Raw genomic sequence first — 24,874 nt, 5'->3', positions numbered from 1 at the left:
GAGACAGTGGTGGCTCCCTAAAGATGGAATAAACTTCGCGCCGCCTAGCTCATGTCCCGATAGTGCTTCTAGTGTTATCGAAGGACGTGTGGAGGTGTGTCTCCATTAGATTTCATAGGATTCGGTCGGTGTTTATCTTCGGTGAATTCGCTTGAATCCAATATGCATTCGTGTGTCTACAGGTTGCCTTTCGGTCTATGTTTTTCTTCACCGGCAACAATTGTTGTTCTGGTGCGCCGATCCTATGGGACCTTGACACGACGACTTCTCAACGATCTACTACAATAAGATTTGTCCGACTCCAGTGAGGGAAGGGCGATGACGACAACGTGCCTGCTGCTCGCTCCGGTTCTTATAATTGTCGCTAGGTGGTCTACGAAACTTGATGTAATTTTTTACTTCTGGTGTTGACAATTGATGGATATGTCAAAAGTTTTCTCCGCAAACAATAAATAAAAATATGTATTTTTTATAACAACATAGTTTTCTTTTGAGAAACTGTAAGTCTATAACAACATAGCTGTGCACACCCGCAAAGAGAAAACATAGCGGTGCACAGCCAGAGCCATTTCGGTGTGCCAAGGCCTAGCCCAGATCAAGATCCATCGCGAAAATCCTTGCGCAACCCACCACGAAGCCTCCAAATTGTCTAAAAAAAACGCGAAGCCTCCAAACCAAACCTTCCCGCGCGCATTCCGCTAACAAAATTTCCGGTCCCCGCCTAAACCCACCGCTGAACCGTGGGATCACGCATCCCCACACGGATTCCCCCACGCGGCGCGCCTAAATCCAGCCGTCCATCAAACCCAACGACTCCACATCCCGCCACCTCACCGATCCAGACCCCAACCCTCTCCACCAATCACGCCCCTCCCAGCACCCCCATATAATCCTACCGCCCCGTGCCGGGAAACCCACAACCCCAACACAAACCTCCAGTCCTCCCCGCGCGCCGCAACCTTCCCCAACCCGATCCCTCGTCGCCTCCACCTCCGGCGAAACCGCCATGGCGCCCAAGGCCGAGAAGAAGCCCACCGCGGAGAAGAAGCCGGTGGAGACGGAGAAGAAGCCCAAGGCCGAGAAGCGCGTGCCCGGCAAGGACGGCGGCGCCGGCGCCGACAAGAAGAAGAAGAAGGCCAAGAAGAGCGTCGAGACCTACAAGATCTACATCTTCAAGGTCCTGAAGCAGGTGCACCCCGACATCGGCATCTCCTCCAAGGCCATGTCCATCATGAACTCCTTCATCAACGACATCTTCGAGAAGCTCGCTGGCGAGTCGGCCAAGCTGGCTCGCTACAACAAGAAGCCCACCATCACCTCCCGGGAGATCCAGACCGCCGTGCGCCTCGTCCTCCCCGGCGAGCTCGCCAAGCACGCCGTCTCCGAGGGCACCAAGGCCGTCACCAAGTTCACCTCCTCTTAGATTGCCTGCCGCCCGCCGAGGCTCTTGTCAGTCTGGTTCCGTTTCTTCGTGTGTCAACAATCGCAGGGGCTTAGGATCCCCTATACAAACAGTGTAAAATGAGTCGGATTATCTGAATCAATGAATCATCCAGTGGTTGTTTCAATTGTGCTGTGCTTCAGTTTTATGATGATGGCAGTTGTTTTATTGTTTTAAACTCTTTTGATGTGCTCAAGCAATTTTCTTGCCCTGAACCTTCTGCATCTTGCTGATCATCCATGGATAAGTAAATTGTTGGCATAGGTCTTCATTATCTCGCAGGGTAATATTTTTATTTCATCTGATTTGTTATTTGCCGTTGGCTCGCAATGAAACATTGCCGCTGAAAACAAAATTCAGTGAAACTGTCGACGTAGGTTTGATCCAATTCCATTGGCATGCTGTATAAATTCTTTTGATTAGATGATTGGCTGCCAACTAATTCAGGAGATGTACCAGCTACAGATTGCTGTACCAATGTTAAGTTCTTATTTGATCAGATTTGGTAAGTTTTTACTGAATTTTGCTTTGAGGGCTGCATTTTATTGCAAGCTTTTTAACACATTTTTAAGAATTTTAGAAGTACAGCCGTATTCTAGTTAGTTTCAAACAAATGTTCTTTGTTTCAGTTCTGAAGATGTCAGCTGTTTGAATTTTAACTCTGCAATCTGCTTGAGTTTTTTCTCTTTGTTCTGAACCTTGTAATTCTTATCGACCAGATTGGGTAACTTCGTGCTGAATTTTGGTTTCAGGGGCAAGATCTCATTGCGACTTTTAACACTATTTACTCGTTCGAAAATTCAGAAAGCCAGCTCTATAACAGTGATTCTGTACACACAATCCAACCCAGTGCTGAAATGTCTACTTCCAGAGGATCATGGATATTTTGATCGCCACGGTAGCTTAATAGTACTCTGCAATGGGTTTGATTTGAACGGTTTTCTTATTTTCTTATCCCTGTTAATACATTGAATTTCTGGTTCTCTAGTCCAACAGCTTATAGTAATTATCGGCAGCTTGAAACCAATTAGCACCATGAAAGTCCAGCCTTATTCTAGTAAGTTTCAAATGTGCCTTGCTTAGTTCTGAAGAGTAAATATGTCAGTAGTTTGAAGTTTAACTCTGCGGTCTGCTCAGGCATTTCTTTTGTTCTGAACCTTGTGCTTCCGCCTTTGAAGATTTCGGTGAATACACTGTTGACATAGGTCTTAATTTAATTCTAGCAATATGCTGTTCTATGCTTGGTTTCTGTTGAATTATTTGGATGATATGATTTGCTGCGTCAGTTCTAGCAATATTGTACTACTATGTCTGGTTTTCTGTTGAATTCTTTTGGTGATATGATTTTCTGCCAACTGAGGAAGGATGGTGTTAGATTGCTGCCACCCGAGTCTGTTTAGTATGATCTGGTTTGTTCGTGTGTCAACAACAACATGGGGTTAGATTCCCCAATCGAACAGTGTAATATGAGTCGTCTGCTGAATCAATGAATCATTCAGTGGTTGTTTCAAACGTGCTTTGCTTCTGTTTTGTGATGATGGCAGTTGTTTTATTTTTTAACTCCTGTGTTCTGCTTTGAAACTAACATCCATGGTTGAGTGAACTGTTAACTTAGGTCTTGATTATTTCTATAGAGGAAGTTTTTTATTTATCAGATCTGTTAAGTTCTTACTGAATTTTGTTTTCAGGGGCAATGTTTCATTGCGAGCTTTTAACACCTTTAACCCATTCTAACAATTTAATATCCCTGGAACAAACATCCATGTTTGGGTAGGCCTTGATCCAATTCTACCGACATGCTGTATGTGCTTTTTCTGTAGAAATTCTTTTGATTAGATGATTCGCTGCCAACTGAGGTCAGGAGACGCACCGACTACAGATTGCCATACGGATGGAATTTTTTTATTTTATCAGATTTGTTAAGTTTTTACTGAATTTTGTTTTCAGGGCAACATTTCATTGCAAGCTTTGAATACATTCTAAGAATTTTAGAAGTCCAGCCGTATTCTAGTTAGTTTCAGATGTTCTTTGCTTCAATTCTGAAGATGTCAGATGTTTGAGTTTTTAAGTCTGCTATCTGCTCGAGAATTTTTTTTCTTTGTTTTGAACCTTGTGCCTCTTCCTTTGATGATTTCATTGAATTCGCCATTGACGGAAGTCTTGGTTTAAATCCAGCGTCATGCTGTACATGCATACCTTTTCTGTTGAATTCTTTTGATCAGATGTTTGGGTGCCAACTGACGACAGGAGATTTGTCTAAAAAAAAACTGATGACAGGAGATGTACACACTAAGGATAGAAAGTTTTTATTTGAACAGATTGGGTAACTTCATATTGAATTTTGTTTTCACGGGCAAGATCTCAGTGCGAGCTTTAACACAGTTTACTCATTCTAAAATTCAGAAAACCAGCCGTATTCTAGTGATTCTGCACACAATCGAACCAAGTGCTGAAATATCAACTTCCAGAGGAACATGGATGATATTTTGATCGCCACGGTAGCTTAATGTGCTACTCTGCAATGAGTTTGATTTGAACCATTTTCTGTTTTTCTTATGCCCGTTAACATATGGATGATATTTTTAACATGGATGATATTTTCTGTTCTATAGTCCAACCGTTTGAAAAATAAAACCATCGGCAGCTTGAAACCAATCGCAACCTGTCAGTCCTGCCGTATTCTAGGAAGTTTCAATTCTGAACATGTCAGCTGTTTGAATTTAACTCTGCTTTCTGCTAGAGTAATTTTTGTTTAGTTCTGTTCTGAACCTTGTGCTTCTGCATTTGAAGATTTCGTTGAATACACCTTTGACGTAGGCCTTGATTTAATTCTAGCAATATGCTGTATATGCTTGGTTTTCTGTTGAGTTCTTGTGATGAGATGATCTGCTGCCAACTGAGGAAAGGAGGTGCACAGGGTACAGGTTGCTTTTTACTGAATTTTGTTTTCAGGGGCAAGATCTCTTCCGAGCTTAACAGTATTTACTCGTTCAAAAATTCAGAAAGCCAGCCATATTCTAGACTTCTAGTGATTCTGTACACAATCCAACCCAGTGCTGAAATATCTACTTCCAGAGGAACATGGATGATATTTTGATCGCCAGAGCAGCTTAATACTCTGCAATGAGTTTGATTTATACGATTTTCTTATTTTCTTATCCCCGTTAACACATTGAATTTCTAGTTCTCTAGTCAAACAGCTTAACAATAAAAATAATTATCGTTGGCAGCTTGAAACCATCCATCACCCCGAAAGTCCAGCCGCTTTCTAGTAAGTTTCAAATGTGCTTTGCTTCAGTTTTGAAGAGTGAAGATATCAGTTGTTTGAATTTTAACTATGCGATCTGCTCGAGCATTTCCTTTGTTCTGATCCTTGTGCGTCTGCCTTTGAAGATTTCGTTGAATACACCGTTGACATAATGACATAAGTCTTAATTTAATTCAAGCAATATGCTGTACTATACTTGGTTTTCTGTTGAATTCTTGTGATGAGATGATTTGTTGCCAACTGAAGTTAGAATATGTACCGACTACCGATTGCTATACCAATGGCAAGTTTTAATTTTATCAGATTTGTTAAGTTTTTACTGATTTTTGTTTCCAGGGCAACATTTCATTGTGAGCTTTTAGCACATTCTAAGAATGTTAGAAGTCCAGCCATATTCTAGTTAGTTTCAAAAATGTGCTTTGCTTCACTTCTGAAGATGTCAGCTGTTTGAATTTTAACTCTGCGATCTGCTCGAGATTTTTTTGTTTGTTCTGAACCTTGTGCTTCTTCTTTTAACGATTTCAGTTAATCCTCCATTGATGGAGGTCTTGGTTGAAATCCAGCGTCATGCTGTACATCCGTACTTTTTCTGTTGAATTCTTTTGATCAAATGTTTGGGTGCCAACTGATGACAGGAGATGTACAGATCAAGGATGGAAAGACCAGATTGGGTAACTTTATCCTGAATTTTGTTTTCAGGGGCAAGATCTCAGTGGGAGCTTGAACACAGCTTACTCATTTTAAAATTCAGAAAGCCAGCCGTATTCTAGTGATTCCGCACACAATCCAACCCAGTGCTGACATGTCTACTTCCAGAGGAACATGGATGATATTTTGATTGCCACAGTAGCTTAATGTGCTACTCTGCAATGAGTTTGATTTGAACGATTTTCTGTTTTTCTTATGCCCGTTAACACATTGTTCTATAGTCCAACAGTTTCAGAAATAAAACCGTCGGTAGCTTGAAACCAATCAGCAACCTGTCAGTCTTGCCGTATTCTAGGAAGTTTCAGTTTTGAAGATATCAGTTGTTTGAATTCATCTCTGCTATCTGCTAGAGTAATTTTTGTTTAGTTTTGTTCTGAACCTTGTGCTTCTGCCTTTGAAGATTTCGTAGAACACCATTTATGTAGGCCTTGATTTAATTCTAGCAATGTGCTGTATATGCCTGGTTTTCTGTTCAATTCTTGTGATGAGATGATTTGCTGCCAACTGAGGAAGGGAGGTGTATGGATGGAAATATTTTATTTGGGTATTGTTTACTTTCTACTGAATTTTATTTTCAGGGGCAAGATCCCATTGCAAGCTTCAACTCATTCTAAGAATTCAAAAGGCCAGCCGTATTTCTAGTAATTGTGTACACAATTGAACACAGTGCTGAAATGTCTAACTTCAAAGGAATATGGATAATAACTTGACCGGTCTATCTCCAGTAGCTTAATGTGCCACTCTGCAATGAGTTGGGTATAAACTATTTTCTTATCCACGTTAACAAATGGCAGTTTGCTCACAGAATTTCTAGTTCTCTAGTCAGACATTCCTCAACAGCTTGACATTATGTTTTTAAAATCTTCGGCAACTTCAAACCATCATCTGTCTGGAAGATGAGCCATCTGTGGTCATCTTCTGATCTGCAGGTGCTCTCCAGTTGCTGTTTGCTGTTGGTTTTATCAGGCCAAACTCCTATTCTCCTGATACCATGAAGTTAAAGTCCATCCATATCTATTTAACCTGATGAGTGATGAACATGACTATGTGACTCTTGGCCACTCGGTCTAGCTATCTTCTAAGGATTTCATCGGTCACCAAAGAAACACATAGTTACTGTCGAGTGCTCTTCCCTCAGCTTGCTTCAGTTCTGATGAGTGAAGCTGCCATTTGTTTGAATTTTAACTCTGCGATTTGCTCGAGCATCTTTTTGGTTCTGAACCTCATGCTTGTGCATTTGAAGATTTCGTTGAATACACCGTTGACATAGGTCTTAATTTAACTCTAGCAACATGCTTTACTATGTTTGGTTTTCTGTTGAATTCCAGTTATAGCAATATGCTGTACGATGCTTGGTTTTGAATTCTTTTGATGAGATGATTTGCTGCCAACTGAGGTCGGGAGGTGTACAGACTACAGATGGTGTTGTATGGATGGAAATATTTTATTTGAGCAGATTTGGTTACTTTTTACTGAAGTTTATTCTCACGGGCAAGATGTCATTGCAAGCTTCAACCCATTCTAAGAATTCCGGCGCAACATTGCAACAGGGATGCGAACACGGTGGCGCACACATTAGCTAGACATGCTTTTACTTCTAATTCTTTTGTGTTTTGGGAGGGTAATCCCCCTAGCTTTATTGTCCCGGCTGTAATGAACGATGTATCATTATTCAACTTGAAATAAAGTGCGCCATGATGGCTTCCCTAAAAAAAACACACCTCATTCTAAGAATTCAAAAGGCCAGCCGTCTTTCTAGTAACTGTTTACACAATCGAACCCAGTGCCAAAATGTCTAAACAGTAGCTTAATGTGCTACTCTGCAATGAGTCTGGTACGAACTATTTTCTTATCCACATTAATACATGGCAGTTTGCTCACAGAATTTCTTTCTCTAGTCGGACATTCCTCAACAGCTTGACAGTTATTTAAAAAAATATCTTCGGCAGCTTGAAACCAAGTAGCACCCTGAAAGCTTCAAGTTTGCAACACCATCCTCTGCTTGGAAGACGAGCCATGTCCGGCCATCTTCTGATCTCCAGGTGCTCTGCAGTTGCCGTTCGCTGTTGGCCTTATCAGGCCAACTCCTATTCTCCTGCTACCATACAAGTTAAAAGTCCATCCATATCTACCTAACCAGATGAGTGATGAACATGACTAATTGACTCTCAGCCAGTCGGTGTAGCTATTTTCAAAGTATTTCTGTTCCCTCAGCTCAGTCATTTAGACCGTTTTGCACAATCATACTGCAAGGCAGTGTTCATCTTCACCAGCATCCAGGCAAACCTCAAGCATCTTGTAAATTTCAACACTCTGAGGATGTTTAGAGTCTCCATTGAAGAAGACATGGGCCTTGTCCTGGACCTCAATCCAGCTGCAGCCAGTGATCCTCTTGAGCCCCTTCTCCTTAATCTGTCTCCTGATCATTGACGCACTCTTCCAGCTTCCAACTGCAGAATAAACATTAGAGAGAAGGATGTATGAAGAAGTGTCCTCTGGATCAAGTGCATGAATACGGTTGGCGACGCTCTCAGCGAGGTCCTTGTTCCAGTGAATCAGGCACCCTCCTATCATTGACTTCCAGAACCCAAGGCCTGGCTCAAATGGAAGGTCCTCAAGAAACCTCTTGGCGTCATCGAATCGTTTGGCGCGAGACAAGAGATCCACAACACAAGCGTAATGCTCAGGCTTCAATATGCCGGGTTGCTCTCTCTGGGCTGTCTTGAACAACGAATAACCCTCGTCGACCAGACCGGCATGGTTGCAACCGAACAGCAGTCCTAGAAGAGTGACATTATCTGCCTTCAAGCCCGTTGCTATCATCCTCTTGTGGGCAGCCAAAGCTTCCTCCGCTCTCCCATTTTGCGCATACCCGCAGATCAGAGCGTTCCAGGAGACCACATTCTTCTGCTCCATGCTTGTGAATGCCAGCACACTGTCCTCCAAGCTGCCGCACCTGGCATAGCAGCTGACGAGAGAATTGCCGATGTAAACGTCGAGCTTGCCCAAGTGCTTGATGGCCGACGCATGGACGCTTCTAGCGACGCCAAGCGCCCCTGCGTTGGCAACAGAGGTGAGCACGCAGGGAAACGTGCTCTCGTTCGGCCTGGCGCCCTCTCGACACATCTCCCGGAACAGGCCGACTGCCTCCTCGCTGAGCCCCGCCTGGCTGCACCCGCCGATCATCGCGTTCCAGGAAACCACATTCTTCTCCGGCATGCACCGGAACAGCCGGAGGGCCTTCTCGGGCATCCCGTTCTTCAGGAACCCCGCGATGAGCGAGGTGTAGGAGACGACGTTCGGCTCGCTGGTGTCCCCGAGCGCGCCCTGGGCCTCCCTCATGGCGCCCATCTTGGCGTAGTGGTCGACGAGGGCGCTGCCCACGAAGACGATGGAGCAGAGGCCGGACTTGGCGGCGCAGGCGTGGAGCTGCGCGCCGACGCGCGGGTCGCGCAGCGCGGTGGCCGAACGGAGGACCGTGCCGAAGGTGAACTCGTTCGGCGTCGGGACGCCGTCCGCGAGCACGCGGGAGAAGAGGGCCACGGCGTCGCGGTGCCGGCCGCCGCGGGCGAGCGCGCCGATGGCCGCCGTCGCCGCGACGACGTCCCGATAGGGCATTCCGTCGAGCAGGTTACGTGCGGTTCGCGGGGCGGCGCCGGTTCAGCGCCGCCGGCTGGATGCGCTGGGTCAGGGACGGCCCTGTCGCCGGTCCGAGGAGCTCGCCATGCGATTTGTGCACCTTTTGTCGCCGGCAGGAACGATCCGTGGGTCTTTGTGGTGCAGGGATTTGGTGTAGGGAGATTTGCCCTGGGTGCTGAGGATGCCGAGCTTCTTGGGCCGAGATAGCAGTACCGGACGCTGTGTTTGGTTGAGCTTTTGCAGCCAGCTTCTGGCTTTTGGAAGCTATAAGCTAACCAAAGGGGGAGAAAAGAGAAGCAGAAGTTGCAAAAGCTAGTGCTTCCCAGCTTTTCCAAAGTTTGTAAAAGTGATGTGTAAAATTCAGAGACGGAGTTTGAAAATTATAGAGCTTGTTAATGCATGTTTTGAAATGACAAGCACGCACGTCAATCTCCACTTGTTCGAGCTCAAGTGCTTATAGGATTTGGATGGTTAGGTTTTTATTTTCTATGTGGGTCGTTTGGTTCATAGAATGGAATCATTAGGAATTTTCTAAACCATCAAATGGTACAATGCGATCCGTTAAATGGCAGCAATTCCACCGTAACAGAAATATGTATTGCGGATCAGCAAATTTTCCATTTTGTATGGGAAAAGAAGGCATTTGCAGTCTAAACAAAAGCACACCACCAGCTGCAGTAAACACACACACAAACATCAGTAGCAAGCAATTAACCAAGAGACCTTTTATGGAGGCCGTGGATGGCATGAGATCCAGGCTCGAATTTGCCAGGTGATTCTTCAAACATTTCATGATACATCAGCAATTGGTAAAATTAACACATCTTTGACCCTTGCGCCATACCACCATACTTGCGCGGACAACACCGCATCTGTATTCGCTCGAGGGATAGCAAATCTAAGTTGAATTATTCTATCGACAACTATACCCTGACACAAAAATCCTGCTGCATGACAAGCCTCATTCACCAGAAAGAAACACAGTGGGATAATGCTCTCATAAGCCTTCTGATTTGGAGTTCACGGTAACTTTAGGTCCGGCCCACTGTTGGCTAGCTCGAGACTTGGCCCATGGATCAAGTGGAACTCGCTGAGGTGGCGGTGGCGTTGCAGGTTTGGCCTCTCGGAGTTCGTTCTCTCTGTCCACAAACCTGCACAGGGAACATGTTAGATACAACATCCGCAAAAGCAGGGTGGAAAGTCCTGTTGATCCACAAAAAATATCAGCAAAAGCTGAAGACAACCAGTTATGGTTTCTGGAAAATTTTAGGGAGCAAAATTTTGGTACAAGGACATCAATCTTGGCCAAATTTGCAAAAACACAGCAGAATATTGGACTAACTTGGCATAAAAAGCTCTAGATCTATCATGGAACTGACCAGCTTTCTTCACCAGTTAATAGCCTAGATTATTCATGGATTTGGAAACATTCCTGGAAGTGGCTTATTTCATTAAAACAAAGCATGCCATGAAAATAAAGTTCGTTCTCAACCAGTCAGACCTTCTACTTCAAGCAAACACAAAGGCAAAGTCAAACAGAAATAAAAGGTGAGTAACAGATAGTAGGAAATGCTAGGATATATGAATAAAGGAACTTACTCAATGTATGCCATTGGTGCAGCATCACCTATTCGTATCCTAGTTCGCAAAAGTCTCGTATATCCGCCTGCTCGATCTCTAGGATATAAAACATAAAATGAATAAAAAAATCAGTAGGTTCAGCTTGAAAATGATATTCTCATCTGTTTCAAAATAAACATTATTCTACTCCCTCCAATCCAAATTAATTGACGCTGGTTTAACTTTGTACTAAACCAGCGTCAATTAATTTGGGTCGGAGGGAGCAGTATTCTACTCCCTCCTGACAGACCTCTCCATTGTCTAGCAAGGTTAAGTTTCTATGAGAAAAATAGTAATCCTAAGCATGCAGGAGTACTTAGCAAGGTTGAAAAGTAAATCAAAGGGATTGCCAGTTGTATTAGATCAAACTTATCAATGGTAGCTAAAAAGACATACTTATAGCGGTAGGCCAGCTCTGTGAATAGCTTATGGACAACATCATCTCCGCGAACAAAAGCAGAAGCACGTCTTGCTGCATCCAGTGTACCCTACATAATTTATCAATATGACATGAGGTTCTGAATTTTAGCATAGATGTAATAGTTAATTAACTAAATCAATGCAAAAAAAAATCTCGATCAGATAACAAGAGCATATGAGTTTCAGTATTTGAAACCTGGTAAGACTAACAAATCAGTGCAACATCTTGGGTAGATAACAAGAGGCTTGAGGTCGCATACAGAAGGAGATAATTTTACAGAAAGAACACAGAACACCAGCAGGAACTTATGTTGAACCAACAAAAAAGAGTGATAATCAGGACTCCCAGTGTATCGAAGGGATCTTTGGCCCTACAATGAATTTTGAGCAGGCAAAAAATTGACAGTCGCTAGTCACTATGCTGAAAAATAGACTGTTCTGATTTTATTTTTTTACAAAAACTAGAAAAACATTCACATTGTTTATAGTTCTCTGATGAGAGACTTTTAACATTTTATTCTGCTGGGAAATACTCCCTCCGTCCGGAAATACTTGTCATCAAGATTAATAAAAGGGGACATATCTAGATGTATTTTAGTTTTAGATACATCCCTTTTTATCCATTTTGATGACAAGTATTTTCGGACGGAGGGAGTAACACATACTCATGACGAAAACAACCCAAAGTTATAAGGTCTGATTCTAAGTGACTGCAAACGGATTGATTGCTAATAGAACAGAGCTGGGACAATGAATGCCACATTCCTGGATTTAACTGGTTCTAAACTGTGTGTGCAGTTGACTACATCATGGTTGCAGACACATGTTTTCAGGTGAAAAAACGTTGGGCACTAGGGAAATGGTGCTGGGTTTACATCTTTGCCGAGCTGCACCATCTGATCCGCCTTGCGCCGCACCTCCTTGGCCTGAAACACCAATCACCAGAAAGGGTCAGTACAACAGACCCACAGATTCCGTTCCGGCATACACCGATCGAAAGACGCACCTTGGCGACGGTGGTCTCGATCCGCTCGTGCTTCACCAGCTGCGACACCATCGTCCTGCCGAAGCACACGAATCCGGAACAAAAGTCAGCCGCACGGCGGCGCAGCACATATTCATCACAGCGGCGAGCGGAGAGAGAAGATCAGCACTAGATACCTGAGCATGGATACGCGGTGCGCGGCGTGGCGCCCGAGCTTCCGGAACTTGCCCATGGCGTCGGCGGGGACTGAGCGGCCGGCACGGCGGCGGCGGCGGCGGCGGCGAGGGTTGAGGAGAGGTTTGCGAAGGTGCTCGCCTCGGTCGGTACCGCTCGGACTCGCCTGCTAGGTTTGTGCTCGCGTGCCGGAAATGTTGGCCTTCGACTTTCTGGCCCGAAATCTCGTTCTACGTGGGCCTTAATTGGGCCTTAATTGGGCTGTGGCCCGTGGATACACGCAACCAGAGTTCGGAACGAACTTCTCTAGAAAAAAAGTTCAGAACGACGATAATCGTGGCAGCATAAGGCAGATACGCGTTGCTCCGTTGGTGTCCAAATCGATGATCTTGCCTCGTGCCTGTCGCCAACAGCTGAAACCTGAACCACAACCTCGGCCAGCGATCGCCGGAGACATCCATCGATGGGGAACAATCTGACCGGTCCTCCCCGCCGGACCTTGGCCGATGCACGCACAGAAGGGGTGGCCACCGTGCTCATCACCTGCCGCTGCAACCCCAGCCTGATCTGCCATTGCAGGCCACCACGCGACGAGCCATCACCAACACGCACCGGCCGTCGCGAGCCGACACGCAGCAGGACAACGGGAGCGGCGGCGATCGGAGACCTTCCGGCGGAGCTGCTGGCGACGATCGCGTCGAAAGCTGGACGCGAAGCAGGCCGCGAGGACCAGCGTGCTGTCGACCGCGTGGAGGCGCGCCTCGAAGCACTCCCCCAGGCTGGCCCTCGACATGCCCATGCCCCCCGCCTGCCGCGGCGACGAGAACAGGTCGGACGATGACGATCCCCGGCAGAAGCAGTACCGCGCGTTCCTCGACGCGCGGCGCCGCGAGAGGTTCGTCTACGCCGTCGACATGATACTGCGCCAGCGCCGCGGCGGCGCGGTCGAGCAGCTCGAGCTGCGGTTCGACGTCGAATACCTCGGGCGGTTGTCTCGCCCCCTGGACGACTGGCTTCGCCGCGCGGTCTCGCCGCGGACCAAGAGCGTGACGCTCGACGTGTCGCGACGGCCTGACCAGGGGTACGGCCTATACCGGTACGAGTTCCCCTTGCAATCGCTCGTCGGCGGAGGCGGCGGCGCGTCCGGCCTGCAGCACCTTCACCTCTCCTGCGTGTCTCTCAAAGCTCCGCCCTTCTCCCGACGCATGGGTTTTCCGAAGCTTCAAAGGCTCGGCCTGCGCTCGTCCGTCGTGTCCGCCGGTGATCTGCGAGATGTGCTGTCGAACTGCCCTAACCTGGAGTGGCTGGATCTGTATAGGGTCCAGCTGAACGACGAGCTCAACGTGGACACGCCATTGCCCCGCCTGCTATACCTCAGAGTGTCAAACTGTGGGGCCACCAAGATTCAACTCAACGCCAGCAACCTCACAACCTTCATATTCCAGGGTCAACCACTGGCTACCATCAACCTCCGTCGATCTTCAGGGCTTCGCGATCCACTGCTGCCAAATAACACTGCAGCAGGCTCTCACTTCTCTGCCCGCTGCCTTCCCCATGGCACAACGACTGTCGCTGTGTTGCTTTTGTATCCTACCAGAGTTCCCCTGGCGGCTGGACAAAACCTCCGTCTTTTCCTGTTTGAGGCATCTTCAATTGATCTTAAACGTCGGCCATAAACACGCCGACGATACCCTCTCCATTGCGCATTTTCTACGGGCTGCCCCGCTGCTTGAGGACCTGGACATTTTCTTCATGTCATGTTACATGGATGGTGGCCAAGGACCTCTAAGGAACTTGCTGCAGGGACGTCAACTCGAATACAAGTGCTTGAAGAGCTTGGCAGTTCGTCAGTTCAGAGCTGAAAAGAGTCAAGTAGAGCTTCTGCTACACATTCTTGAAAATGCCCCTGCTCTCGAAATTTTGACTGTAGACCCGAGAAGACAGCTCATTCCAACAAACTTTTGTCAAGCTTCGGAAGCCGAGAAAGAAAATCTCTCCAAGATCCGCCGTATAGCCACAACATTCATCGGTGGGAAACTTTCACCAAAGACAAAGTTCATTGTTGTATGAGATTTTGATTATATGTGCGTGGCTATAATGAAAACTAGACAATCCTTCGCGTGTTGCTGTATTTCTATGGGAGTTGGTTGTATGAAACATGAAAAGTTGTATTAATAATATGACAAGCAAATCTATAAAAAAAGAACCGGAACAAAATATACATAGATTTATTGTGTTTGACTATCACATATGTCGATGTATTGCAACGGGACAAAAATATGATGTGCATCGAAGGGACGGTTGTGTTACATAAGACTCTAGCATTGCGTAATCTAGAGTCATCAGTATCAAATCTTGAGCATCATCAAAGAGACCAACACCTTGGGAGATTCACACCCAATGTGAATGTTGTCGTCCACCCAGGGGTGTAGCCAGGTCACAGGCTCCACTAGCTCGTTGACTAGCTCGTTGATCAAAGATGGTTGAGTTTTCTAGCCATAGACATGAGTTGTCATTTGATTAACGGTATCACATCATTAATAGAATGATGTGATTGACTTGACCCATTTTGTAAGCTTAGCACATGACCATTTTAGTTTACTGCTATTGCTTCCTTCATGACTTATACATGTTCCTATGACTATGAGATTATGCAACTCCCGATTACTAGAGGAGCACTTTGTGTGCTACCAAACGTCACAACGTAACTGGGTGATTATAAAGGTGCTCTACAGGTGTCTCCGATGGTACTTGTTGAGTTGGCATAGATCAAGAATATGATTTGTCACTCCGATTGTCGGAGAGGTATCTCTAGGCCCTCTCAGTAATGCACATCACTATAAGCCTTGTGAGCAATGCAACTAATGAGCTAGTTGCGGGATGATGCATTACAGAATGAGTAAAGAGACTTGCCGGTAACGAGATTGAGCTAGGTATTGAGATACTGACGATCAAATCTCGGGCAAGTAACATATCGATGACAAAGGGAACAACGTATGTCGTTATGCGGTTTGACCGATAAAGATCTTCGTAGAATATGTGGGAACCAATATGAGCATCCAGGTTCCGCTATTGGTTATTGACCGGAGACGTGTCTCGGTCATGTCTACATAGTTCTCGAACCCGTAGGCTCCGCACGCTTAAAGTTCTGTGATGATCGGTATTATGAGTTTATATATTTTGATGTACCGAAGGTAGTTCGGAGTCCCGGATATGATCACGGACATGACGAGGAGTCTCGAAATGGTTGAGATATAAAGATTGATATATTGGAAGCCTAGATTTGGACATCGGAAGAGTTTCGGGTGAAATCGGGATTTTACCGGAATGTCGGAGGGGTTACCGGAACCCCCCGAGGGTTAATGGGCCTTGTTGGGCCCTAGTGGAGAGAGAGAGAGGCCGGCCAAGGCAGGCCGCGCGCCCCCTCCACCTCTGGTCCGAATTGGACTAGGAAGGGGTGGGGGCCTTTCCTTCTCCTTCTCCCCCTTCCTTTCCCCCTCATAGTAGGAGTAGGAAAATTAGACAATCCTTCGCGTGTTGCTGTATTTCAATGGGAGTTGGTTGTATGAAACATGAAAAGTTGTATTAATAATATGAGAAGTGCAACATTTTTTTGATGTTGTGATGATTCTTTGAGAAGTGCAACATTTTTTAATGTTGTGAATATTTTCTTTTGAAAATGCAAGTATTATTTGTAATTATTTCTATTTTTTGTTGAGATTTCAATCATTTACTGAAATTCTGAACAATTTCAGAAAAGTGTGAACATTTTGAAATTCTAAACTCTTTGAAAAATGCAAATAAAATTTTAAATTATGATCGATTGAACGTTCTAGAATCTTAAACAAACGGAGTAGCAGGTTAATTGGGCCGGCTAAAACCCATAAAGGCATTTGGGTTTTGGCGTCCCTAACATGTACACAAGCCTACATGGCCCTCGTGTATAAAGGCCTACATGGGCCTCAGTCAGAATGTGCCCTGGAAGATGTTGGGGATCGTAGCAGAAATTCAAAATTTTTCTACGTGTCACCAAGATCAATCTATGGAGAGACTAGCAACGAGAGAGAGGAGTGCATCTTCATACCCTTGAAGATCGCAATGCGGAAGCATTACAAGAACGTGGTTGGTGGAGTCGTACACGCAGCGATTCAGATCGCGGTCGATTCCGATCTAAGCGCCGAACAACGGCGCCTCCGCGTTCAACACACGTACAGCCCGGTGATGTCTCCCACGCCTTGATCCGGCAAGGAGAGAGGGAGAGGCTGGGGAAGACTCCGTCCAGCAGCAGAACAACGACATGGTGATGGTGGAGGAGCGCGGTACTCCAGCAGGGCTTCGCCAAGCACTACGAGAGACGAGGAGGGAGAGGGGTAGGGATGCACCAAGAGAGAGATCAAATCACATATGTTGGGCAGCCCCATACCTCAAGTATATATAGGGGAGGGGAGGGGCTGCGCCCCCTCTAGGGTTCCCTCCCCAAGGGGGGGCGGCAGCCCTAGATCCCATCTAGGGTGGCGGCTAGAAGGAAGAGGGAGAGAGGGGGGCGCCCTAGGGTGGGCCTTAAGGTCCATCTGGACCTAGGGTTTGCCCCCTCCCACTCTCCCTGCGTCTTGGGCCTTGGGGGGGGGGGGGGGGGCGCACCAGCCTACCTGGGACTAGTCCCCTCCCACACTTGGCCCTCGCAGCCTTCTGGGGTTGGTGGCCCCACCTGGTGGACCCCCGGGACCCTCCCGGTGGTCCCGGTACGTTACCGATAGCACCCGAAACTTTTCCGGTGACCAAAACGGGACTTCCCATATATAAATCTTTACCTCCGGACCATTCCAGAACTCCTCATGACATTCGGGGTCTCATCCGAGACTCTGAACAACATTCGGTAACCACGTACATACTTTCCCTATAACCCTAGCGTCATCGAACCTTAAGTGTGTAGACCTTACGGGTTCGGGAACCATGTAGACATGATCGAGACAACTCTCCAACCGATACCCAACAGCGGGATCTGGATACCCATGTTGGCTCCCACATGTTCCACGATGATCTCATTGGATGAACCACGATGTCAAGGATTCAATCAATCCCGTATACAATTTCCTTTGTCTATCGGTACGATACTTGCCCGAGATTTGATCATCGGTATCCCGATACCTCGTTCAATCTCGTTACCGGCAAGTCTCTTTACTCGTTCCGTAACACATCATCCCGTGATCAACTCCTTGGTCACATTGTGCACATTATGATGATGTCCTACCGAGTGGGCCCAGAGATACCTCTCCGTTACACGGAGTGACAAATCCCAGTCTCGATTCGTGCCAACCCAACAGACACTTTCGGAGATACCCGCAGTGCACCTTTATAGCCACCCAGTTACGTTGTGACGTTTGGTGCACCCAAAGCATTCCTGCGGTATCCGGGAGTTGCACAATCTCATGGTCTAAGGAAATGATACTTGACATTAGAAAAGCTTTAGCATACGAACTACACGATCTTGTGCTAGGCTTAGGATTGGGTCTTGTCCATCACATCATTCTCCTAATGATGTGATCCCGTCATCAACTGTAACATCCCAAAATTCTAAATTTTGGAATGTTATAATAAATAGATAGATTTGACTGATTGTTTGATTGATTGTCTGAAAGTGAGTGAATTCGAAACTTTTGAAAGTTAAATGAGAGGGAATAAAAGGACTTTCCCAAACTTTCATAATTGCTTTCTGATCTCTATGAATTCAAACGCTTTTCAAACACAAAACCCTAGAGAGAAGATGACATGACTTCTTCCATTTAAAAAAATAAATGAAAAGGGTGTTTGAAAAATAATTGAATTTCATTTGGAAATATTCCAATTCTGGAACTTTATGCGACTCAATGATTTTCACGAGAGAAGATAAAATGACTTCTTCAAATTATATGAAATATGAGTTGGGAGTTTCAAAGAATTAAATTCAAAGCTCTTTTGAATTTATTTTCAATTTGGAATGTTATATTAGATCATCATGCATATCTTATTTTCTTGCATTTTGGTCGATCCTAGAAATTTCACGCAACTCAAGGACCTTCGGAGAGAGTTGGAGATTTCGTTATTTTCATATTTGAGAGTTTTCTCGAATTTGAAAAAAAGGATCATTTGATTTATTTATTTATCTTCAATAATTTTTCCGATATCAAAATATAAGAGAGGGAATAATATGACTTTCCCAAAATATAGGAAAAATGAAGATTTAATAAATAGATCAAATTTTGTTTTTCCGGAGTTTATTTGCATTTTATTCGGATAGGGAAAAATGCGCGTTTTCGAAAATTTCATTTTTGGTCCGTAGAAAAGTTCATTTTGTTCAGCTCATTTTTAGGAGTCGGGGAAAATTTACTTTAGGTTTTTTGGAGTTCGTTTAGATCTCTTTTTGTTTTTTTTCTGCGCGCTGAACCGTTTATAAAAAAAACAAAAAAAAACAGGAGCCTCCTGCCAGGCCAGCCGGGCCAAAGGCCCAGCCAGCCGGCCGCCCCAGCTCCCTGCGCGCGCAGCGCCAGGCGCTAGCCGCCAGGCCAGCCGCCTCGCCTCTTGCCTCTTTAGCCGAGTCCAATAAGGACTCTAGGCTAGGCTCTTTCCTTGTTTCGTTTTTCTTTTTTCCTAATCCTAGTCTATTTCTTGTCCCCTACCCCAAGTAACCTCTCCCCTCCCCAATATAAATACCCCAACACCCCCCTCTAAATCATCAAATCAAAACCCCCTTTCCTCCCCAAGCCGCGCCCCACCCCGCGCCCCTCACCCGCCGCGCCACCCCACACCCGCGCCGCCGCCGCCGTCACCACCGTTCGCCGCCGCCTTAGCGCCGCCGCCGCCGCCCTAGCGCCGCCGCCTCACCCGCGCTGCCGCCGTCTTGCGCCGCCACCCTTGTGCCCACGCCGCCGACGCACCTTGTCCACGCCGCCGCCCTACGCCACGCCGCCGGAGCCCCTCGCCGGAGCCCCTCGCCAAGGTTGCCCCGCGTCTCTTTTCCTCGGACCGTTTTATTCTAATCGTTCCGATTCTTTTCTTCTCTTCTAATTCGTTTTCTAGATCGGTTTTTCGTTTCGGTTTTCTTCTCCGAAACCCTAGATCGGATTCGTTTTCTTTTCCGATTTAGTTGCCTTTGGACCGTTCGCCGGACCGTTTGTCCTAACGAACGTGATCACCGGATTCTTCTAGGTTCACGAACGCCCGTTCGTTTAACCGTTCTTCTTTTTCTTCTCGTCGGATTTATTCCGCGATCGCGATCTCAGATCCGATCTTCTTTCTAGTTTATCTTCTCGCCCGTTTATCGGAAGCAGGTGATTCAAGCGCCTGGAGTTTCATCTCGAAACCGCCGTTCCGTCTAGTCAACTTAAACAAGTTTTTGCTACTGTAAAATTTTGACCTAGTTTCAACTTGCTAGAACTGAGTTGTTTTCTTCCGCCGTTTGTTTTCCGTTTCTTTGTTCGGTTCGTTCTTTCTTTGCAACCGGAGTTCTTAAGTTGAACTTTCTGGTTCGTTCTCTCGTTCGAGTTTTACCTGTGCATTAGATGAGTACTTATTGTGTGGTTACTATTGTTTGCTTACGATAGATTGACCGGAGTGTGACGAGTAGATCTATCAAGAGTTTTGAGTGCGAATCATCTTCATCTACATTGCAGGCAAGTTCACACTTTGATCATACCTTTTCTACAACCCAGTTTTATTGCATTAGATCAATCCTCACACATTGCATGATTAGGATCTAATTAAATTGTGGGATGGGAAGTAGATGAGGTAGTACCTATTACCTGTATTACTTATGAAACCTTTGGGAGTTACTTCTACGTTTGCTTATTATGCCATGCTATGCTAGTAGACGTGGATTGGGTGAGTGATATCCATGACAGATGTGAGATTGTTATTAATGGTTTATCTAAGGTGGCAACTTAAATACACATCTGGGTGGATTGAGGCACCTGGAGTTACCAGGACTTGCCTGTTTTTTTTGGAAATCCCGGGGTACCGTGTGATTTTCCTATGGACCGCCACCCAGGCTCAAAGGGATCATAAGATAATTCATACTAGTAACTTACGTGTGCAACCACAAGCCATTATGGGCTCTGGCATAGTTGACTAAGTCGTGCGAACTCTTATAGTGGTGGACTAGCAGATGTAGGGGATGTAGGTGTACCGGTCCACCCATCGTAAGGTGCTAGCGCTTCTGAAAGACTATGTCTCGGTCATCCGTTTCTTAAACACCATGTAGTGCGAGAAACCAAGCGGAGACGATCGGGTCTTGTGGGGAAAAGTGCGCAAACCTCTGCAGAGTGTACAAACTAATCATGATTAGCCGTGTCCCCGGTTATGGACAACTTGAGTATCTAGTACTTGAATATCTTGTGAATCTCAACATGTTACTTCTAATTAATGTTGTTGGGTTTTAATGTACTTTTAATTGGGATTGAGAATGCTGTCAACCATTCTCAATGTTTCACAACCACCATGATAGTTAAATAAATTTATTCCTTTGCAGTAGGGAAAAATTGGCTTTACGCAAAAACCTTATAACCATAGAGCTTTTCCACCAGCCATATATGCATGTAGTGATAGCCATTGTTCATCATTTCTCTATGGTGTGAATTTGCCAGTACATTCAATGTACTGACCCGTTTCGGGCTGCAACGTCTCATGTTGCAGGTTTCTTACGACGAGTAAGTGATACGTTAGGGTTACGATTTCTACACTCAACTTTGCCGTTGGTGTTGATGGGAATCCACAACCTTGTTGCTTCCGCTATATGGATTGAGGTAATAGTATTTACGTTACTTATACATGTGATTTACCTCTGTTATAAATCCTTCGAGTACTGTGTGTGTCAGCATACTGATCCAGGGATGACACATAAGCACAGAGACTTGATCCATTCGGGTCGGGTCGCTACAAGATGGTATCAGAGCACATGTTGACTGTAGGACGTGACCCTAGAAACTGGCAAGCCCATAGCAAAGATTTTTCTCTACAACTTTCCCTTTCAAAAAGATCTTTTACCTCTCTTCTCTTCTGAGCTTATTCAAAATTCCCTTTAGTGAGACCATACCCCTTTCCCCTTTTGACCACACGAAGATTCGACTGATGAGACCACTCCAAGAAGTACAGGATATCAGACAAGTAAGACCATTCGAAATGAAGAGGATTTTACCATACATTATGATAATGGAAACTACAGCTGTTGAAGACTCCGAAGACTAGGAGAATTGGAGGCTCTGAAGAATCCCCAGATTTGTATGACCTAGGACTGGCTACCCTTATGGAACTTGGCAGACTATGGAAGTTGTCAATACCCGATATCAAGGTGTATCGGAGAAAGACCAAAACATGGAGAATGGAGAACTCAAGGATTTGTCAAAGAAACCCTAAGGCAGGAGATATCAACTGGCAAGATAGCTCATGGTAATGAGAAGAGCAGAAACACGGTTATCCGTGATGTCATCGCCCTTTGATGCTACTGTCACCGTGCTGAGTTAAGGATGCATTTCTTCAGAATGGATTTGATGGAAGAAGGCTGATTGAGCACCTATTAGTAAGATGAAGTTTTAACCTTAGCCGGTGTATCACCAGGATCTGGAGTAGTACATAAAGAAGTTTAAGGTGGAGCTCCATGAAAGCATGTTAGACAAGGAAGCATTTCGTGAAGAACTTAGGAACCAAAAGCTGAAAGTAGCCAAGATGGAGGAGCTACAAACTCGAGAAACCGGAGATTCGTCAGGAACTAGACCATGGTTCATGCCAAGGATGTTGAAACCTAGAAGTTTGAAATGCAACTCCAGAATATTAAAGGACGTCACGAGAAAATTTTTGTCAACAGAGAGGATCTGGCAGAAGAAATTGAGAAGGACAAACACGATCGGAAGAAGCCATTGGAGGCATGAACAAGACTTGAAGAGTTTGGCGATGTTGACCTTAGAAGACCAAACCCCTGTTATATACCTACGTTAGATGCGACGATTGTGAGCTGTCATTTGTTTGATGTTTTTCCGACAGCCACAACAAAAATCTGTCTTTTCAAAACTTTTGTTTGTATTGTGTGCATCCCTCTCTGATCTCTCTTATCTCACCCCAAACCCATGGACCCAATAGAGGATGAATGGAGATGAGCTTGTATTTTCTGGACCGATGAGTCAATTGGAGACAGACCGATGGATTCAGAACATGGAGGATCATATGGAGAACAACCCTATAGTCGGAAAGGATATGGCCCAGCATGCTCTTCAATGCTTTGAAAGAGGTGCTGCTACTTGGTGGAGGATGTACCAAACCATCAATGGATGGCAAGGAGTAACCACTTGGAAAGAATTTAAGTTGACTTGCTAAAGTCTCAGTTTGTGTCCCAGAAGTTGAAGCCTTATGGAAAGGACATGAAGAAACCTTGTGCATGCAAGATTTGTGGAGAAATCGGACACACCCATAAAGAACACAAGGATGAATGCCCTAATTGTGAAGGAAGTCACCCAGTTGAAGAATGCCCAACTAGGCAGATTACTTGTTTCTTGTGTGAAGGGACTACCCACTATCCTGCTCAGTGTCACATTTACCCCATGGTACAAAGAACCATCCAGCAGAAGAAGAAGCAATGAAAGGAGCCCTTATGGAAAGTTTAGAAGAACCTGTGATGAAGGAAGAGGTGGAGGACACGCCCAAAGAAGAACCAATTAAACCCTACACCAAGTCATGCTATTCATGTGGAGAAGAAGGACACATCTCCCAAAATTGTTTGAATGGGGATCTAGTAGAATTCCCGGCTGAGGAAGTAGAGTATGACCCACAGGAAATAGAAGCCCTGATTGGAATGGAAAAGTCCAGAAAGAGAAGTAGATTGGATTCCAGGAAGGATCTGAGTCATATCACCTGTTACAGGTGCAAGGAGTCAGGGCACTACCTCAACAGTTGCCCAAAAAGGAAACCTTGATACTTGTCAGAAGTAATATGTTTTAGTTGTAATGGAGCAGGGCACTTTGCCAGAGAATGCCCCAAGGAGAAGGAAACTTGTGCTAGATAGTTGAGTTTGCAACAAAAGAAATGGAGTAGTAGAAGTGAGAACATTTTCTTTTATATTGAGGTGTTGAGTTGAGACATGTAATGGAGAAGCGAGAGATTGAAATCATTTGAGAATGAATAAAGTAGCATCGTTGGTACTGATATGGATTTTATGAGTTGTTACTCTATGAAGAAGAATTTTGGCCATTTTGAGGATATGAGAAATATGGTCTATGGAAGATTTGTGCATTTTAAGGGTGGTAGTACCCTGTAAGAACCGTTGACCCCTGGAAAAGATAAGCATACTCCACTGAGTGGATTTCGGACAAAATGAATATGAGTTTTGTCTCGATATGTGTGATGCCCCAAGAGTATGTGGGATGAAGTTGGAGACCGTCAGTTGTTTGGACCAAATGTGATCAAGGAGTCAGAAGAGAATGTTAAGTTGATTCGAGATAGACTGAAGGTAGCTCAGTCCAGGCAGAAGAGTTATGTAGACTCAAAAACTCAAGGAGGTAGTCTATGAAATTGGAGACAGAGCATGTCTTCGTGTGACCCCTCTGCGAGGAGTTAAACGAATTGGAGTTAAGGTAAAGTTAGCCCCGAGATTTGTAGGACCATACCGAGTTTTGGAGCATATGGGAGAAGTGGCCAACAAGTTGGAGTCACCCGAAGGACTGTCAGGAGTTCAAGATGTGTTTCATGTTTCCCAGTTGAAGAAGTGCCATGCAGAGATGGCCAATATTCCCCTGTAAGGACGCTTGACCGCGGAAAGGATAATGATGTTCCACGAAGTGGAATATGGACTTCATAAGTATAAGTTTTATCTCGGTATGAGGGATATCCCACGAGGATGAAGAGATAAATTACTATTGGATATAAAGGAGGTATGATATTGGAGATATGGATCAAGGGAAATTCCATGATGAGTCTGAGTAATCATGTCCTTGTTTGGTGCCAATAGAAGGAAGGAAGACAGTACAATTGGATGGATTTAAGAATACTAGGAAGTTGGAAGTTGGAATAATGATCAGTTGCCCGATGATAAGTTCAAGGACTACAAGTGATGAGATGGGCCATAACCCACAGGCCCCAGGACCTGCCAAGAAGCAAGCACATTCTTGCTGAAGGAAAAACCCTGGAAGAGGATATACTTTTGTCGACAGACGATCTTATAGGAGTTACGCAAAACCTGAGAGTTGTGAAGGAACGATAGATGGTTGTTTGGCTTGCAGAATCTATGGATTATCCGAACTTGGTTCGTCGACAAGAGAAATTCTGCAATGCTTGTGAGGATGACCGAGTGTTAGAATGCGAGATTCGCTAAACTGTATACAAGGTAATGATTTGGGTGCGGGATGGATTGATCACCATACCGACTTACTCTTATTATTCGCCTTGCTATATGGGATGGTAAATCTGAGTGACTTACCTATAGTGGAGAGACGACGATCAAAACCTTGTTTAAGCCTTAGAATGGTATAGGTATTTTTTTCCTTGTACACGGCAGCTGTGCCAACCGTAGGTTATACGGTGAGGATCACCCAGACCCATTTCCTGCAGGAGAAACCATAAATTGTTGACCACCATGAGATATCGATAGTTGTTTAGTCTT

The 24,874-nt window shown here is 45.2% G+C and overlaps 3 protein-coding genes across 3 annotated transcripts; 1 reads left to right on the top strand and 2 right to left on the bottom strand.

The window, feature by feature from the left end:
* The first annotated feature begins 910 nt into the window (after positions 1–910).
* On the top strand, positions 911–1,568 carry LOC123062534 (histone H2B.5-like). Its single transcript, XM_044486083.1, has one exon. The coding sequence runs from the start codon at positions 1,007–1,009 to the stop codon at positions 1,421–1,423; it is 417 nt and encodes a 138-aa protein (XP_044342018.1). The 5' UTR covers positions 911–1,006; the 3' UTR covers positions 1,424–1,568.
* A 5,652-nt stretch (positions 1,569–7,220) lies between these two features.
* On the bottom strand, positions 7,221–9,333 carry LOC123062533 (pentatricopeptide repeat-containing protein At5g42450, mitochondrial). Its single transcript, XM_044486082.1, has one exon. The coding sequence runs from the start codon at positions 9,033–9,035 to the stop codon at positions 7,659–7,661; it is 1,377 nt and encodes a 458-aa protein (XP_044342017.1). The 5' UTR covers positions 9,036–9,333; the 3' UTR covers positions 7,221–7,658.
* Positions 9,334–9,766: 433 nt separating this feature from the next.
* LOC123062532 (50S ribosomal protein L17) lies at positions 9,767–12,451 on the bottom strand. Its single transcript, XM_044486081.1, has 6 exons — positions 12,258–12,451; positions 12,103–12,157; positions 11,972–12,022; positions 11,073–11,164; positions 10,656–10,733; positions 9,767–10,207 (listed from the first exon to the last, which is right to left on the bottom strand). Exons 1-6 carry the CDS (start codon positions 12,311–12,313, stop codon positions 10,054–10,056), a joined length of 486 nt encoding a protein of 161 aa, XP_044342016.1. The 5' UTR covers positions 12,314–12,451; the 3' UTR covers positions 9,767–10,053.
* Positions 12,452–24,874: the final 12,423 nt, after the last annotated feature.

This window comes from Triticum aestivum, chromosome 3A (genome assembly GCF_018294505.1).
Source record: "Triticum aestivum cultivar Chinese Spring chromosome 3A, IWGSC CS RefSeq v2.1, whole genome shotgun sequence".
NCBI lineage: Eukaryota > Viridiplantae > Streptophyta > Magnoliopsida > Poales > Poaceae > Triticum > Triticum aestivum.
Note: the sequence above shows the minus strand (reverse complement) of the source record. Positions and strands in the feature narration are given on the sequence as shown.